The sequence below is a fragment of the Mus pahari genome, chromosome 6 (assembly GCF_900095145.1).
Source record: "Mus pahari chromosome 6, PAHARI_EIJ_v1.1, whole genome shotgun sequence".
NCBI lineage: Eukaryota > Metazoa > Chordata > Mammalia > Rodentia > Muridae > Mus > Mus pahari.
The window spans coordinates 92783985-92803345 of record NC_034595.1 but is presented as its reverse complement, the minus strand read 5'-3'; the positions used below and the strand labels follow the sequence as shown (position 1 = coordinate 92803345).

Here is a 19361-nt window from a genome sequence, read left to right as displayed (position 1 = left end):
CCCCCCCCCATTCCTGAGCCTTTGGGGAGGAGGTCACCCCTCCGGGATCCCCATCAAAGAGGCAACATCGAGATCTCTCTGAAATCCCTCTGAGGTGGAGAGTCCCAGGCACCTGCCAGATCAGGCAGCTATTGTGCTGAATCATCATGCAGCAGGATGAACCCCTTCCCCTTTCCCAGTTCTTTGGGGACCTTTGAGGACTTATAGGGTGCCACCTCCCTCATAGCAGCTACCCCACTTTTGAATGACGCCAGCCACAATAGCCCTGGAGACAATCTCAACTGGACTCCGGTGCTAGGGGCCACCTTCTTCAGACTCCTGCCACCTTATCAAGAACACCCAGCGGTTCACCACCAGTGGTCTCCATGGCAACCGACAGGGTGTCAGAGACACAAACCCCTTTCAGAGAATGGGTTGGGAGCCGCGCCCCTCTCCAGTCCCTGAACACACAGCCATCTCCTGCGAGCAGACCCTCTTCCCTCCCGCAGGATTGGGACACCCCCTTCCCAGGTTCCTTCCAGAGGGCTCCTGGGACTCAGCGTCCCCCAGCGGTCATCGGAGAGATGTTGATGGTTTTTCACTGGGGGGCGGGAGGGGAACGATGATGAGGATCTGGGAAGCGGAATGCACTTGACCCCCCCCCCTCCGGGGATAGAGAGGGATAGAGGGGCACGCGGCAGGAGACGGCGGGAGCCAGCCTGGGGGCGGGCGGTCCCCTAAGTCCCACCTTCAGGGCGGCGCCTGGCGACGGGGAGTGTCAGGAAGAGGAAGAGCGCGGCCGGGAGCGCGGCGCAGAGCAGGGGCCCGGCCGAGGCAGCGGTGCGCGGGCCACCATGGCCACGGACGAGTTGGCCAGCAAGCTGAGCAGGAGGCTGCAGATGGAGGGCGAAGGCAGCGAGGCGACCGAGCAACCGGGGCTCAACGGGGCGGCGGCGGCGGCGGCCGAGGCTCCCGACGAGACTGCCCAGGCGTTGGGCAGCGCGGACGACGAGCTGAGCGCCAAGCTGCTGCGGCGCGCGGACCTCAACCAGGGCATCGGCGAGCCGCAGTCGCCCAGCCGCCGTGTCTTCAACCCCTACACCGAGTTCAAGGAGTTCTCCAGGAAGCAGATCAAAGACATGGAGAAGATGTTCAAGCAGTAAGTGCCCCTGCACCCGGTTCCCCACCACCCTAGACCCGGCCTCGGGCCCGAACCTCCAGTATCCTCAACTAGGTTCCCCCAGAACCCCGACTCACCAGGGTGGGGAACTCTACCTTTCTAAGGAGCCACGAGGCTTCCAGACCCACCACCCCAGCACGCAAGTGGATCTGGGGAGCTCCCTTTCCTGGCCCTAGCATGTGACCCCTCCTCCTGGTGATACTGCCCTCGGAATACCCCCACGCGGATTGGGGGCTCACTGAGGTTCCTTCCAGATAATCGCAGGTCCCCAGCGAGTCACCACCTCCACCACTACCACCACACGGTAACGACCTCCTTCCCACTGTTAATGTTACTGCACCTACCACCCTACACCCAAACACACCGAGAAAGGGAGAAAGGGCCGGAGGCTTCCCTTCCGCTCCAGTCCCAACTACTGGACTCCCTACCCCCACCGCGATAAGGCACCCCTACTGCCTCTTAAGGGGACATTCCCGCACCCATGCCAGACTTATGCCTTTTTCTGGGTCCTTTAATTTCTTCTACTTAGCTCTGGTCTCTCTCGTTGTAGGTTGGGTCGACAACCCCCCCCCAACACCACACACACACACACACACACACACACACACACACACACACTCACCCCTCAGCTATTCTATGTTTACTTACTATGGGTGAAAACTCTTCAGCCCTTTCCATTCCTGCCCACCCTGTTGACCAGGTCCCATTTCCTTAACACTGTGCAGTCTTGCTAAGGAAGGGCTCCTCTATCCCTGTCCCCCCCCCCACTCCACCCCGTCTACAAACATGTAACTCCCTTATTATCAGGACAGAGTCCCCTGGAACTTAGCCTCTCTCCATACACTGTGAGTCCACCTCCCCCCCCACCCCCGCCACCTCGAACCCCTTCACTCCGTGGTTGTACAGTAGTGACTCCCCTGCCCTTTATCAGAAGGTAGCCCTCTTCCCCAGTGACAGTCCTCCCTCCCTTCCCATACAATCCCTGGGGCCCATACTCTCTCTATGTGCTCTGCCTAGGGTCTCCAGCCTCTCTACCTTCTACTTCCTAGGATTCTAAGCTGTACCCTTACCAGATTAGCATGTCCCCTAGACCTGTGGGCTCAGCCATTCCACAGCCCACAAAATCAAGCAATATGGAGATGGGGAAGAATACCCATGGGGGTAGAGAAGATGCCGGTGCCCCTCCAATGGACCAGCCTCCCTTCTTCCTAGTAAGACACCTATATTCCTGGAAAGGAAATGGTCCTCCAGGCACCAGGCTGGAGTGGATCCCAGAGGAGACCCAACCACTGAAGCTGAGCTTGGGGTGGGGTACGCAAAGAATCCCAAAGCAGAAGACAGCAGGCAGGTAAAGGGTTGAAAGCCCCAGCCACACCCCGCTGACAGTGCCCAGGCACCGATCAGGAAGCCTGGGAAGGGGGCGTTCCCTCCATCCAGGGTCCAGAGAGGGTTTTCCCATGTCCCACTTCCTTCCACACCCGCAGCCAGTCCTCGTAGGGAAAGAAGATGTTAGTTCCCAGCCGGGGGTAACTAGAAGCTTCCTGCTGCCACTATAAAGCACCCCTAAACTTCTACACGGAGGTTCCAGGGCAAGAGGATACCCTCTGGCTTCAGTCTTCACCGACTGACCAGGCCAGGACAGCAGGAATCCACACTCCTTGCTTTTGAACCTTAGGGCAACCGTGACTTCCAGGTTGATCCACCCTGTGGATTCCAGAGAGTGCTTATGTGTCTTAGATCTCTGCGTAGATAGGGCTGGAGCTCATACATGCCTCCCAGCAGTCCCGTGACCCAGGACTTTACAGCTACCAAATGATAGGATCAGGATTCAAACTCAGACCGGTAGCTTCAAAAGCCATGCCCTTCCTTCGAAACACATCCCAACACTCCTTTGTGTGTTTGTGTGTGTGTGGGTGCGTTCTCTGTGTGTGTGAGACTGACCTCCCCCCCCCTTGCATCCACCATCAGCCCATTTTACATTTCCTCCTTCTCTTATCTTTCGACAATATTCTTATCCCCCATACCATGGCGCTGTTTTAGGGAACCCGGATACCCCTAAAGAGAAAACTCAGGAGAGACCACTTTGATTTGCGGGGAGCCCGTGGGGAGAATGATCTGGAAGCTGTGCTGTACTCAGTTTGCACAGGCTGTTTTGGGGGGAAGCAGTTTAGTTGAGAGGTGCTTTAGTGGAGACGAGAGGGTGCTGGCCTCCTCAGAGCTACCTCTTGGCACTAGTGCTTCGCGCTGGGGTGCTAGGAGGGGTGACAGGGCAGGAAGGGGCCAGAAAGCTGGACCTCAAGAGAAGGAAGTGCCACTCGCCAGGGTCCCTGGCTGGGGCACAAAGCTGCTGATGTTGTTTGTATTCAGGGAACAAGGCCTCACTGTGCCCGATGAGCCCAGCCCAGCCGAGTCCCGGCTGGGAACAGCCCCAGAAGGCTTCTCGGAGCACAGAATACAGATCTGCTTCCACTGTGCAAGTGGCTGCTGCCTCCTGGGGCCCAGCAGGTCCCAGGATCTCAGCCAGGGCTCTGTTGAGAGCAGAGTGCAGGGAGGAGTGGAGCCAGTGGCCCTGGAAAGTGGAGCTGGCTTTTCCTTGGCAGTCACAGCTAGGAGGACCGGCTTCCCACCTCATCCGCTTGTCCGCCCTGGACCTCAGTCTGCCCCAGGGCAAGAGGAGCAGGCTGTATGTGATGATCCTCAAAGACACTCATGTTCTGGCCTTCTTTCTAAGAGGTCTTGAGCACTGATGCTCTCTAGAACTGCCGCGCCGTCTTCTGGTCCATCCATTCAGCGTGGATGAGCAGATACTGTCTGAGGACAGTGATCGAGGGAGAACCGAAGGAAACAGCAGGCTCTGCCACCTACCACACTGCCTGCTGGCTCCAGCCCCATTTTACAGACAGGAAAACTAAGACCCAAAAAGGAGAAGTGACCTGCTCTGGATCATGGGTTTTCCTCCAAGTGGGGTCTAGGGATGGATGACACGTACTGAGTTCCGCCTGCTGTCAGGCATAGAGGCCCTGCATCTTAGAGCCCGTACCCCACCCTCTCACGCCACACCCCTCTCCCCTATAGCCTTAGTCTATATATCCCTCCTTTCTCTGCCCACTCATCCAGAGTTGTTTTCTAGAAGTTTCCAAGACAAAAAGGCATGGGACAGATCCACAAAATTTCAGGGATGGCTGCCATTGCTGAGCTGATAACAGCCCGGGGCGAACTCTGGAAGGTTCTGTAAGCTGACACCTGCCTGGAAGGCAGGCAGCCGTGTAATTGTGGATGAACTGTGGAATGAGGAAGGTGCCCTACTTGCTTGTCCTGTCTGGCCCGGCACTGGCCCTACCCCTCTGCCCAGCCTCCTCCCCACCCACTTCATCTCATGACCCCTCAGGCAGCCAAGGTTCCCCTTCCTTCTGGCTTTTCCTCCTGGGGCCACCGGGCCTCCTCTCTCTTCCCTTCCTGGTTGAGTCTGCAGCCCTACAGGGCTGTGGACCTAGCTGCATGGGGACTCAGAATGCATTCCTTGGCCCTTTCTGGGTCTCTTTCCTCACCTGATGGTGCTGTCAAGTGTGTAACCTAGTACTTGGTCCAGAATCAGTACTTACTAAGTTGCTGTCATCCACTGTCCCAAGTTCAGCATATGCCCTGGCCCTGGTGGCAGCCGTCAGCGCTGGTCCTGAGGTTGCTCAGAACGAGCCTCTGGCTGCCTCCACTACCCCCCCAACAGAGCTGTCAGGCTGTTAAGCTGGCACCAGCTCTTTGCTTTGGGCCAGAATGACAGGGATTCAGCCCATTGCTACTTTCCTCTTGCCCAACAGACGCTCTGATTGACAGCTACATATTGCTTTGATAAATAACAAAAATAGAGAGATGAATTCATTATCACTTAATTACGTGGCAGGCAGGTGGTAGAAGAAAAGGGGAGAACTAACAGTGGCCCTCGGAGCGACACTAAACTGGGACACAGGCCCCTGCCACCCAGCTGGGTCTCTGCGCAGGGTACTGGGCTCCTGAGCCTCCGAGTCTCCTGGGGCCATAGGACCTACCTGACTGTTTCACGTGGGAAGACAGAACTGTCCCAGGTTTGTCCTGGGGTCTGTTAAGATCATGGATGGTTTTAGAACACATCCTGCCACCCAGCAGCTATCAAATCCAGCTGAAGGCCTCATAGAACCCACAGAATTTTTGGAAGGTCTTTGGTGGGGTCCACAGGACCAGTAATGGAAGGCAACTGCATTTCTACTGTTAGGAAAGACTGCAGCCTCTCGTTCCCACAGCAGCCTGTGGGTGGTGTCGAATTTAAGGTGTCCCTGGCCCTGTCCTTACTAGAGAGTCCCAGGGGAACTCACCTCTATTTCTTAGGGCACAAGTTTAGTCCTCAAGACTCAAGGAGGTGAGTCACTTGGCCAAGGTCGTGAGTGCTACTTGCAGGATTAGATCTAGGTGGCTCTTGCTGGCGCTGGCGTGGAAGTGGAGGTCTGATCCTTGTTTGTAGAAGCCAGAGCCAAGCTTGGTGGGGGTTGAGGTGCCTCACACCCCAGGGAGGGAGGATTCCCAACAATGGGCCTCTTCTCTTTTTCCACCCACTTCCTCTCTGTATCTGAGTCACCTCTCCTCCCCACTCTGGGGACTTTCTGGTTCTGGGGGAGGGGGTGTTCCCATCCCCCCATTACCCCCTTTCCCTCCTTCCCATCCTTCCCCGTGGCCAGAGGAGGCCCAGACCTGGCTTCGGCTGGAAGAGTCCTGGCCCCAGGGTCACCAGGACTTCCAGAGGCAGGTTGGAGGCCCTTTCTGCAAGGGCAGCTCAGCTGAGGAGTTAGTCACTTTGCAGCCTTTTGCAAGGACACCCCTCCAGCCTGCAGTCACTGAGTTCCTTCTGGCTGCCAGCAGCCTTCTTGCAAAGCAGGACCTCTTCCGCTTTGCAAGAACAGAGGAGGCTGCAGGGCCAGGCAGGTGTGGCTAGCTGGGGGCCAGCCTGGCTGTGCTGAGCAGGGAGTTCTTCCTCCACTGAGCCATTCAACTCATGAATGGGACCACTATTGACCCACTGGGTACCAGGGCCCTGGCTCTCTTCTTCTTAGGAAGTTTCTTCTGTTCCTACTACTAATTATCATCATCGTTGTTGTTGTTGTTGTTGTTGTTGTTGTTGTTATATGAGTGTTTCGCCTTTGGAAGGAGTTGGAGTCCCCAAACTGGAGTGATAGGCAATGGAAGCTTCCATATGGTTGATGGGAATTGAACCTGCAAGAGCATCAAGTGCTCTTAACCACTGAGCTGTCTCCCTAGCCCTGCTGGCTCCCTTCCTAGTACTTTTTAAACATCCTGCTAGATTCCCACCGGCCAGCTGCCATGTCACAGCTAGGGAGACTGAGTCTCAGAAAATTAAGGTTCAGAGCTAGTGAGAAGCAGAAGCAATCACGGCATTGGGGGCCTGTCTCCCTACCCTGATTCCTCCTTCTTGTGATCCACCACGGTCTTCATGTCACTTGTAACCCAGAGCCGACAGAACAAACATCTCCGCCAGTCCCCCCTTGGCACAAGTGCTTCCCAAACCTGGTGGCACTGGCCTGTCATCCCAGCTGCTCAGGTAGCTGAGGCAGGAGGTTAGGAAAACTCAAGGTGGGCTGGAGAGAGGGCTCAGCGGTTAAGAGCACGGATGACTCTTCCGGAGGTCCTGAGTTCAAATCCTAGCAACCACATGGTGGCTCACAACCATCTGTAATGGGATCTGATGCACTCTTTTGTGTGTCTGAAGACAGCTACAGTGTACTTACATATAATAAAACAGAGAGAGAGAGAGAGAAACTCAAGGCCAGCCTGTGCTGCAAAGTGGGTTCGAGACCAGATTGGGCAACTCCGTGAGACCTCAGCATGCATGAGGCCCTGGGCAATCCCCAGTACCACTGAGAGAAAGGGGGGGACAAAGAGACAGTGCCAGGCCAGTCTGTCGGCTTCCATTTCCCTTCCTGTGACTGCAGGCAGGTGACTTTGTCTGTGGGAGCTCTTTCAGGAGGACTATGAATGGAGTCAAGATTGGGTTACAACAGCGGATTCTATCCACAGTCAGTAGTGTATGTGCTTATTAAGGGTGGGCGGGAAATAGAGCAACGGCAAGACGGTCGCTCCCACATTGCCACCTTGGCTCAGCTGGTGGGTGGTGTCAGACTTGAGGCTAAGACAACCCTGAGTCTTGGCAACCCTCGCGCAAGTAGCTCTCAGCTTGGAGGCTCTCATTGGAAAACTGGGGCGGGGCCCCGTGAGCACCGCACACTGCTCCTCCGACCCTAAACCCCTGACTTAGGACATGTGATCAAGGTCAGATTCTGCCCCAAAGCAGTCAGTGCCTGGTTTGTCCCCTGAGTCAGGCAGTAGGGGTGGGGCCATGCCAAGCTGGCCCAGCTGAGCTGTCATTACTGGGACCCACCTTCCCTTTCCGTGGAGACAGGCGAGCAGGCCCAGGCTGGCCAGAACAGCTAGCAGAGTTAGAAGTCGCCTACCTACCCTCAAAAAATGCCCTCCCATCTCTTAGGATATAGAGGTTCAGGCTCAGAAGGCCACGGAGACCTCCCCTACGCAGGATGGGGGAGGCTCCAAAGTACAGCTGCTCAATGATAATAAGAGAATAAGTTTGAAGCACCTACTGTGTGGTGACCATGTTCTACTCATTTATTCCTTAATAATCCAGAAAATAGATGTCGGTGGTAACAAGGCAGCACGTAAACTGGGGGGTCCCTGGAGCCCCGCACCCCTTCAGCGGGTCTATCCTCCTGTGGCTATTTGGAATGGGCGGCACAGGCCTGGGCTGGGCGCCAGAAGGGACACAATGTAGTCAGTTCCCTGTACTCGTTCCCTTCGCTGGGGCAACAGCTGTGCTAATGGCTTCGCTTCTGCCAGCCCGGCAGGGATGGGGCTGGGGGAGCGATCACTGCCTACCTTAGGGAACAGTGAGCCCTCTGTCCTCAGAGGTATTCAAGACACTGAGCAGGGAAAAACCACATTGGGAGTCTGGCCCTTACCAGAGGGCTGGCTCCCCTTCCCTGCGTTATCCTTTGCAGCCCTGCTACTCTCCGCCCCAGCAGCGTCTGGAGGCAGCAGCAGACGGTGTGGTTTTTATCCCAGTTGGACCCCACCTGCACCCTTGTTGACCTTGGCCAGTGCACTTTCTTTCCGTCTCAGTCTCCTTGTCTGTTGAAAAGGGATGTCTGGACAGGAGAATGCCACCCTTGTGGCTCGGGGTTATCAGAGGGAGGGGACCGACAGAGCTGGGGGAAAGCAGCTTTGTAGGATCGCATTCAGACCTAAAGACAGGGTCAGCCTGGGTGGCAGCTGTAGGGAGGGATTTTTGTCACATCCTGGGCAGCAGCTGCTGAGCCCTCCCCTGCTGGGAACTGTGGCATGGGGAGGGAGGCTGGAATGTGGGCTGGATGCCAGGCCCGCAGCAGCCTCCCTCCCGATGCCGAGCATGAGCACGAGGAAAGGTGCTGAGCTCCAAAGCCTGGGAATCCTGTTGACAGAGCTTGGGGACATTGGCTTTCCTGAACCCCACTCAAGAGCCCCTGGAGCATCAGGCCCAAGCCCAGTGGCCCACGAGCAAGAGGGAGCCAAGAAGGAGCCGGAGAGATGGAAAGAGTTCGGCTAGTAGAATCCTGCCTGCTGTGTGACCCTGGGTTTATCACTCCCCACTCTGAGCCTCTATTTTCCTCCATGGTGGGCCAGGCTAGGAGGATGAAGCCCTGAGGGGCAGCCTTTCTTTCCCTGGATCCTCTGAGCCTCCCAGAGCCTCAATTCCATCTCAGAAACAAGGACAGCAGGATAAGAGGGCCTCCCTCCTGAGAACACCATCACCTCCACAGCTGTCACCTGCTTAGAGGTGTGGGGACAGTCCCACTATTCCCTCCTTACAGGGAGGCAGGCAGGGAGACCAGGAGCTATGTAGGTTAAGGCTCCAGTCTCCTTGGGTTTAGCCAGACCCGCTAAGGTGCTGGGTCTTTAAGTCAGGCCTTGAAGGGAATAAGTGAGTTTCAGAAGAGTGGAGTGCTGGGGAGCCCCTTGGTCATCTATCCAGACTGACACCCCACCCCACCCCACCAGGACACTCCACCATAAGCCCCTCCTCCCAGATCTGTACTATTGGGCTTAGAACCCTTGGAGAAGCCAGCATAGGTTTGGTTTGTTTGTAAGACAGCCTTAGCTGGACTTGGACTCTCATATGTAAACCTAGCCGACCTCATACTCACTGCAATCCTCCTGCCTCAGTCTCTCTGAGGTTATTGACATGTCTCATCACACCCAGCTCCAGCATAGCAGGAATTTTTTTGTTCTGTTTTTAGTTTTTAAATTTTTTTCTTTTAAAATTTATTGTTCTGTGTATAGGAGCACACCTGACTCTGTGTGTGTGTGTGTGTGTGTGTGTGTGTGTGTGTGTGTGTGTGTGTGTGCATTATCTGATGCAGTACCTGGGGTGGCCAGAAGAGGGCATCAGATCCTGTGGCGCTAGAGTTAGGTGCTTGTGAGCTGGCTGGCCTGGGTGCTGAGAACCAAACCTGGTCCTCATGATTGAGCAGCAATGCTTTGGGGCTCCAGGTGGCTTCTATTAACCCAACGTCACTGCCATTATCATAGTAAGGATGTGAAATGTTCAGTGTAGCATCTAGTGCATGATCTTCATGACAATGGCCGGCTTTTGGGGGGGATGCGGGGGATTCAAGAAGGGGTTTCTCTGTATAGCGCTGGCTGTCCTGGAACTTATTCTGTAGACCAGGCTGGCCTCAAACTCAGAAATCTGTCTGCCTCTGCCTCCCAAGTGCTGGGATTAAAGGTGTGCGCCACCACTGCCCGGCTTGACAATGGCTGGCTTTAAGGTATTAAGCACCTACGGTGTGTCTGACCCTGTGCTGAGAGTCAACTTGAGACAATCTTTGCTTCACTTTCAGAGTGGGTTCTTTAATCTGCTTGGTAGAAATGGTGAAAGTGGGGCTTAAGGGGTCAGGGACCAGCAGGTCACCCAGCCAGCAGCGGCAGAGTTGGGGTTTGGGGACAAGGTGAGCATTTGGTCCAGTTTTCTGTGAGGTTAGCCCTGTGGCCTAGTCTCTGATGTGCATATGTAAGGCCTTTGGGGAATGGTCACCTCCTCCAGGGCCACCTCTCACCCTGCACCAGGCTTCTTTTGGCTCTGTGTCACCTGGCTTGGCAATTGATATTTTTTGGAACTGTAGCCAGCCCCTGCATCATCCCCTGGGGACTGGAGTCAGCCTGGGTTGGAGCCCAGCCCTGGTAATTGATTGACCTTTCATTGATTTAGGCTGCGGTTTGAGGCGTGGTCTGGCCCCTCGTGAAGCTGCCAGAAACCAGGGAATCCACAACCCCACGTGACATCCAAGTTTGGTCATGGTGTGTGCCTCATTTAGTCTGAGATCGTTGTTCTGGCTTTAAAAGAAGCATAGGCCCTTGAATGTAGGTCCAGCTGGGGACACAGAAAAACAAGGGAGTTGAGGCTCCCAAGCTGGGGTCCCAGGCTAGCACCCTCTAAAGTGAGCCTCCCCAATCCTGACCCACTGTGACTGCTGAGCATATAAAGTGCCTGGCAGGCTGTGATTATTTGGTAAGATAACTAAATCCCACCAGAGTGGCAATAGCCGCCAGGCAGAGCTAGTTGCTTACTGTGTGGACTCTGCCGTGGGCCTGGTATCCATCCATGAACCTAAGCAAGTCTCCCAATTACCAAGAGGCACCACAACATCTGCGCTTCTCAACCACTCTCCAGTGACGTTTAGTTACATTGTCAACTTGACACAATCTAGAATCCCAGTGAGGGATTGCCTGTATCAGGTTGGCCTGTGGGCGTGTCGGTAGGGGGCTGGGTTATGCTAATTGATGTGGGAAGGCCCAGCCAAAGAGTGAGCAGTACCATTCTATGGGATTGGGTTTTTAATTACATAAGAGTGTTATTCTGGTTTCCTTTCTCTACTATGATAAAGCACTTGAACCAAAAGCAATCTGAGGAGAAAAGGATTTATTTGGCTTAGACTTTGATGTCACAGAACATCGTTGGGAGGAGTCAGAACAGGAAGTCATAGAAACTTGAAGCAGTTGGAGGAATGCCATTTGCTGTTTCTGGCTCACACTCAGCCAACTTCCCTATACAGCCCAGGAAATGGTGCCGCCCACAGTGGGCTGGGCCCTCCTACATCAGTAAACCATCAAAGTAATCCCCAACAGGTAGACCTGCAGGCCAGTCTGATCTGGGCAAACCCTCCATTGAGATTCCCTTCTCAGATGACTGTATCAGGTCACAGAGCTAACTAGGACAGCCGGGCGACAGCAAGCACAGCAAGGACACTCTCTGTTCATTTGCTTGCTGTTGGTGGCTATGATGTGACCAGTTGCTTCAAGCTCCTGCCTGAACTTCCCCAAGCCATCATGGCTGTAACCTAGAATTGGGAGCTAAAGACCCCTTTCTCTCTAACCTGCTTTCCCCACCCCCCACCCCCCGCTTTGGTCAGGTTATTTTAGCAAAACCTCAAAAAAGAGACTAAGACCAGACCATTCTCCTTGGGGCTGTACTGGACACTGTAGGCTACGCCTCCTTGATGTCTGTTCGGGAGCACCCATGACTCCCACTTAAGACAAGCAAAAAAATGTGTCCAGATGTTCCCAGATGCCCCTTAAAGCTCACACGTTCTGCCTTGTGTTGAGGGGGAGCCCAGGCAGTCTGACTCGAGAACATGCCATCTCAGAACTTCACTGGGGTTCACGTTCAGAAAGTAAGGGACTTTGTGGTCCCAAGGGACACAGAAGAGGCCTCCTTGTGTCTTTGCCTCAGGAAAGATGAGCCCCTCATCAGGCATCGCTGTTGCCAGTGGAGTGCAGCGGGTGCCCTGCCCTCTACCTCCTATAGACACCCTGCCGTGGCAGGAGTGTGCCCAGTCACCTCGGGGGCCCTTCCTGCTGCAGATGGTGGCCGGGCCTTGACAGCCCTCGCCTGCCTGCCTGACATTCACCACATCCTCTCACACTTACCCCCACCCCAGCAGCCCCTCTGTCCTCAGGGCCCACTAGCCTGCCTGTCCCCACCCTGTAGGGAACACATGGTCTCAAGTGCCATCTCCTGTGCTTCATTACTTCCAAGGCCTGAGTCACTCACACATCAACTATTTATACCCTTCGCACAAATGCTCGCTTTGGCGCTGCTGGCAGACACTGGTCTGCAGGTGGCCACGGGGCCCAGAAGGAGGCAGAGCACAGATGCTTAGATTTATAAGTTCATCAGCCTGTCAGACCTGGGATAGTAGCCCAGCTCTTTCCTTTTTCTTACTGCTGTGTGACCTTGAATAGGTCAATCAGCCTCTCTGAGCCTCTGGTTATTAAGCGTGTTAAAGAGTAATAAAGCTCCTGTCCAAAGACCAGTTTCAATGCTAGGGGCTGTTAGATGTCTAAGTCAGGTGGGGCTGTATGTAACTGGAGAGGGCCAAAGGGGAAGCCAGAGAGAAACAGGAAGGGCACCCAGTATCTGTAATTGAGCCTTTGCGTGTCCTCAGGCAGAAAAGCCAGCATGTCACGCTGAGGACACTTTCCCCAGGCTTGCGTCCCAGGAGACAATCAGAGCAGGTGTGTCTCATCCTGACGAGAAGACTTGGTGGTGCGGACAGCACCTTACCAGCTAGAAAATGGGTTGGAGACCACCCTCTGGCCACTCAGCACCAGGAGTGTGGTGACATAGAAAAGGGACGTTCAGACCCTGTTTTCACCCATCCCTGTCTCTGCCAGGCTGTTGGTGGCCGAGAAAAGAAGAGAAGGGCCGAAACAGAGGCCTGGCTATCAACTGGTTCTGTGCCGGGCTGCCCAGCACCCCGCCCCCACCCCCTGCTGGCTCCCAGAACAGCCTGTTCCCTGAACACACCCAGGTCCACCGCCCTGCTGTGACCGTGACCCTGCCTCTGCATCCGTCCCTCCGGACACAGTGCTCCAAAAAGGCTGCTGAGACCCTGTCACTCACTCAACAGTCTGAGCACCTAGTAGGTGCTTTTTCACTCGCTCTCTCTGGGAACCTGGCATAAAGCTGAGGCGGGAACTAAGATCCCCGAGTGGAGGGTGCGGGCTCCCTCCTGTGAGGCAATGTGGCTCTGTTGGAGTGGATCATGCACCACAAAAAAATACATAGAGGAAGTGTAATGATGCCCACAGATAGCCCTGACGTGGGGACAGGAAGAGGGGGTGGCTGTGAGTGCAAGGCTAACCTGGGCTACATTATAGGATAACTGGGGCTGCAAAGTGAGACTGTCTAAAAAAAAAAAAAAAATTAAACATTGAGACCCTCTTCCACATCTGCACTATCTTCTGGGAATGATCATGTGTGCGCACACGTGTGCACGCATGCACACATGCACACACACGCACACCAGTTAGCAATGTTTGAGAGACCCAGAAGAGCTACTTCTGTGAACATCCCACACCCCATGGGCAGCCCCAGCCCACAAACCCTCTACCACCTAACTGAAGCCTCAGATCGGGCTGAAGTAAGACTGAGACGACCCTCCCTGCCCCCGAGTGCCCATAGAGGAGCCTGGACCAGAGAGAGCGGGATTCACCGGCATGATGTAAGAGCATCTGCTTGTTCATGCACGCTCAGCATAGGAGGCTGTGGCTTTCTCCCCCACGCCTTGGGTTTATGTGAGAATTAGCCTTGTTTAAGATACAGGATGCTGCCGGACCGCGTGGCAAGGTCCCCTCCAGCTCTGATGGGAAGACAGTGACCACTTCCTGCACCCCAGGCTTGTGGCCGCTCTGCAGAGTCAGACACAAGGGACGGCAGGAGAGCCTTAAGCCCCTCTCTGTGTCCACAGGTATGATGCCGGCAGGGATGGCTTCATCGACCTGATGGAGCTGAAACTCATGATGGAGAAGCTGGGGGCCCCCCAGACGCACCTGGGCCTCAAGAGTATGATCCAGGAGGTGGACGAGGATTTCGACAGCAAACTCAGCTTCCGGGAGGTGAGTCCGTCCGCGGGCCACTCCCAGCCAGCCACACCCCAGCACTGGGTGGCCTTGTGAGGCTTGCAAGGCATTCTTGGCAGGCGCCCTCCTGCCTGAGCCTCCTGGGTGCCAGCATTATGAGTGTCAGCCCTCACGATCAACTCCCAGGCAGTCTACTGAGTTGTGGGAAAGGCCGTGTGCTCTGCGGGCCTGGAGATTAGAGAGGGGAAGCGCGCTGGAACAGGATTACACAGTGCTTGGCTCAGAGGAAAGGAAGGTGACAGGGTCTGCTGAGGGGACCAGGTGTGACGCTATGTAGCTTCACAGTCTCTGAGTGGGAAGCTGTGGACCAACCTGTTTAGGGAATGGCTGGAGGGATGAGGCTTAGAGCAAAATAGCCATGGTTCGGGTTGGAGAGATGGCTCAGTGGTTAAGAGCACTGACTGCTCCTCCGGAGGTCCTGAGTTCAGTTCCCAACAACCACATGGTGGCTCACAGCCATCTATAGTGGAATCCAGTGCCCTCTTCTGGTGTGTCTGAAGACAGCCACAGTGTACTTACTCATGTACATAAAATAAATAAATAAGTCTTTTTTTTTTTTTTTATAGCCGTGGTTCTAGGCCCCAGACAGCATAGAGTTGTGCATATGGGAAGAGAGGTGCTCCAGACAGTCCTCCTGCTTAGAGATCTGGCATGAGTCAGAGAAGGTGGGGAAGAGAGGTGATGTCAAGGGCTTCTTGGGTTGTGTGTTTGGGGGTGACAAGAGGCCAGGAGAAAAAGTCAAAGTGGTCCCCGAGAATGGCTTGGGCTCAGAGAGCATCCAGCCGAATCCTTCCAACGCTGAAGCCGTTTGCTGCCTCTGAACCGTCTATGGACTGCGGAATGGGAGCGTGGGCCCTCTAAGGCTTTGTGGATGTAGGGCAGATTTGTGTTGAGGGACAGAGGGTGGCAAGTAGAGGCAGGCTGAAGGTGGGAACTCTGCCACCCAGGGTCCTGGCAGGACAGACCAGGAAGGTAGGAGCCAGAGCCCAGCCTATCTTGACTTCCGGTCCTGCAGGTGAGCACGCGATCTTTCCGCAGAGGGATCTGAGCCAAGGCTTGGGAGTGGCCGTGGACTTTGTTCCCTTTTATCCCTTGCTGACCCCTGTGCCCTCCCTCCGCAGTTCCTTCTGATCTTCCGCAAGGCGGCAGCAGGGGAGTTGCAGGAAGACAGCGGCTTGCACGTCCTGGCCCGCCTGTCCGAGATTGATGTCTCCACAGAGGGCGTTAAGGGTGCCAAGAACTTCTTCGAGGCCAAGGTAAGGAGCCAGGGACTGCGAGGTCCAGCTAAGACACGGTCCAGCTGTGCGATGACACAGCTAAGACAGGACTGGCACAGGTTGGAGAGATGGCTCAGCGGTTAAGAGCACTGACTGCTCTTCCAGAGATCCTGAGTTCACATCCCAGCAACCACATGGTGGCTCACAGCCATCTGTAATGAGATCAGAGGCCCTCTTCTGGGGTGTCTGAAGACAGCTACAGTGTACTTACATATAATAAATAAATTTTTTAAAAAAAGACAGGACTGGCACAGTCCCTCCCCGTCCCTCTCAGGCTAGAGAGGAGAGGTGGAGCTGACATTTCTCGAGGTGTGCAGGGCCATCAGGCTCCCTGGAGGCCCCACCCTTGCCAGCCCTTGCCAGCCCTAGCCTGGAGGAAGCCACGGGCCCTCAGACCATCTGCTTGTATCCTCCTCTCTTCAGCACATGTATAGACAGAGGGGGGGGGACACATTTGGTTCAGTGGCTCCTGACTCCTGCCCATCCAGGACCTCATCTTTCCTTATTTCTCCTTTCCATTCGAAGCTGAGACCTTTGCTGACCCAGGCTGTTCCCCCACACACACCTTCTCTTCCAACCTTTGGTGAAGATATCAGGGTTTCTCGGGGGGCCTGTGGGCCTGACCTAGGACAGGATGTCAAGGTCAAACCCCTACACTGCTTCTGCCCATAACTGTTTTCTCTGTCTTTCTCTCTGTGTCTGCCCCTCCCCCTCCCCCTCTCCCTCACCTCTTCTTTCTGTGAGAGTGTGTGTGTGTGTGTGTGTGTGTGTCTGTGTGTGTTCTCTCCGCGTCTCTCTCTTACTCTCTCAGAGAGAAATGGTCTCATATTACCCAGGCTGGCCTTGAATTTCTGATCCTTCTGCCTCTGTCTTCCCCAGAACTAGGATCACAAGTGTTCAGCACCATACCTGGTTTTCTGAAGTGTAGCTCAGAACCAGGATGTCACCGGTGCCAGGCAAGCACTTTACCAGCTGGGCTCTATCTCCCCTCCCCCGCCCCCAGAAAGCCCTGTGGTCAGTTTCTAAGTGTGTACCAGATTCTATATGGAGAAACTGAGGCAGAGAGGTGACTGTGGCTCACAAGGGCCGGGGGGCGGTGTTCAGAAAGGATCCTTGGGAGAACAGCTCCTCGGGCTGATGCGGAGACCACACCCCTGACCTGTCACCCTCGCCCCCCCACCCCAGGTACAGGCCATCAACGTGTCCAGCCGCTTTGAGGAAGAGATCAAAGCTGAACAAGAGGAAAGGAAGAAGCAGGCCGAGGAGGTGAAGCAGCGGAAAGCGGCCTTTAAGGAGCTGCAGTCCACGTTCAAGTAGCCAGAGCCCAGGCCGAGACCTGGCCCTGCCCCGTGTGCGGTCTGGGGGCACGGGTGGGTACAGGGGACCCGTGGGAGACTAGCTCCCAGGTCCTGCTCTCTGTGCCCGGACCACTACTAAAAAACCGCAAACTGTATGTGACCGGATCTCATTCAGGAGTCTCCTCAGTGGTGGGTCCCGGCCCTGCTCCCTCCCGTGGTTCATGCGGCTGTGACGCCAGCCAGCAGCATCCTCTCTGGCCATCCCTACGTGTCTTGTTCTCTGGCCACCCTGCTGCCTGCTCTAGCCCAACTTCAGCCCATTCACGCCCCTGCCTTTGGCACCAGCTACTTTCTCCACCCACCCAGCTACCCTTAACTATAGGCCGCGCCGCCATGGTCCAGCGGAGAGTGAGACCCTCCCCAAGATTCTTCCTTTCAGATCGGGCCCCATCACTGATGGAAGTGGAGGGACTCTTATTTTAGTGAGGAGATCCGGGGACTCCTATATTAGTGAGGAGATCCAGGCCCTAGCACTCTTAAGCTGATTTAAATAGGGCCCAGGCAGGCAGGGTGAAGGCCACTGTGCGAATCTACCTCACAGGCTACACTCTGCCAGGCATGCCTTGGGGACGTGAGTGATAGGGTTCCGTGGGAAGGGACAGAAATGTCACCCTCTGAGACCCTACCCCCCGCAGCAAGCTGAGGGTCCCAAGGGGCTGTGGAGAGAGGGGTGGGGTTCCTAAGGGATCGGCCTTTTCAGGGTGGACCTCAGCACTCTGCCTTGACTCCCCAAGGAGTGCCTGACGTGTTTATGTGCACTGGCAGTAGGACTCGGGGCCGGCACCCCTTTCACACTCTCCTTCCTTGGGTTTGTCACCCGTGATGGCACCAGCCTGTCGTGCCCACCCGTAGATCGCATGGGGACTCCCCAGGCCATAGTGAAACCCGTGCCGTTCCTCTGTAGCTCCATGTGCTTGCTCACATGTGTGTGTGTGTGTGTGTGTGTATGTGCGTGTCCGTTGCTGTGTTGTGAAACTGTGACGTCACCCAGTCTAAGTGAACGGCCACCAGGGCCACCGTTATGCAATGTTCAGCGTGTCACTGCTTGTGAAACTTGATAACTCTTTATTTTACTACAATGCCTCCAGACTCCCCAGGACCCCTGTGGGACTTGCAAAGGTTTTATTTTTTCGGTCTTAGAACCTATGAGAATCGGAGGAGCCGAGCCAAGCCCGGCCCAGCCCAGCTGCCGTGGCCCTGGCTTGAGTTTGCCTTAGTGGATATGTTTATACAGATGAATATAAATTCCCTTTACTTTTTGCTGTTTGCATTTTATTTTTGGTTCCCCCTCTCAGCCCTCCAAAAAAAGCTACTTCTTCATTCGGTGGTATGATTATTTTTTTTAACTAAAATGAGATAAAATTCTATATTCTTATGTGTGTGTGGTTTTTGATGACTAACTGGTGACAAAGGCGGACAGGATAAGGATGAGGTTTCTGGATCTGGGCCGTCACATCAGGAGCCTGGGGAGGAGGGCACTCCTGCTGGAGAGCTCTGTCCCTTAGCATCTGTAAAACACTACTGATCTAAACACTACCTATATTAAGCTCATTTCATCCTTAAAGGAGCTCGCCGAAGGAGCACTGTTTTTGAATTCCTTTTAATGATAAGAACAGGGAGGCCTGAAGGTCTGTGGGCGCACAGACCGATTGGGGCAGCAGGATTCTGCCCGTGGTGGCTAACGCACAGCGCGAGCCTTTATCATAAGGCCACCTGCCTTGAGATTTCACAGAGACTGTCACAATGATGGTCAGAACAGATGTGGTACACACCTGTCATCCTGGCCTCCCGGGGGCTGAGGTGAGAGAAAGGAGAGTTCCAACCTGGTCGGCCTGGACTACGCCACAAGACCCTGTCTAATAGAAACTGTAGCAAGGTATTATGGGTACAGAGGTACAGAATCAGTGAGCCCCACCCCCAACCCCGGCATGCACACAAGATACCCACCATCCTCGATGCCCTTGGAGTGCTGGAGCGGCTGCAATGCTGAGATCAGCAGCTGCCTGTGTGGGGCCCATGGCATCCCAGTCTTCCATCTGCTGGACTGAACTGGGATCTCCAGGTCTTTCCAGACTTGTGAGCCAAGTGGGGGAAGTTTCTGATTTGTCTGGATGCTGCTGCCCCCGTGCGGCCATGAATGGAACTGCAGCGCCCGATGCACCTTGAGCTTTGTCAGTTCAGTCCTGCCTGGGAAGGGCAATGTTCTGGGGGTCATAAATCCTGGGGTACACCACTCCTCACGTGCTGCCCAATACCTGAAGTACTACCACCCACCACTAACATTTTAAGTCAGGCATCTCCATTCAGTATCCTTTTGCGGGGGCGTCACTGCACACAGCAGCGAAGTGATTCAAGTGAGGTTAGCCATGAAACTTGGGTCAGCACAGCTTAGCTGGTTTTGGGTCAAAAACCTCTGGAGTCTGATGCCAAGGGACTTGCTTTTTGCCTAATTTTAACACAGTAAAACTTGGAGGGGCGAGTTCCCACATGGCAACTGCCCCAGCAAAGCTTTAGGCAGGGCTACATCGAAACTCCTTTGCTAATAAGTACATCTCT

General features: G+C 54.9%; 1 protein-coding gene across 1 annotated transcript; it reads left to right on the top strand.

The window, feature by feature from the left end:
- Positions 1-748: 748 nt before the first annotated feature.
- Efhd2 (EF-hand domain family member D2) lies at positions 749-18180 on the top strand. Its single transcript, XM_021200027.2, has 4 exons — positions 749-1138; positions 13999-14146; positions 15292-15426; positions 16633-18180. The coding sequence occupies exons 1-4, from the start codon at positions 834-836 to the stop codon at positions 16762-16764; spliced, it is 720 nt and encodes a 239-aa protein (XP_021055686.1). The 5' UTR covers positions 749-833; the 3' UTR covers positions 16765-18180.
- Positions 18181-19361: the final 1181 nt, after the last annotated feature.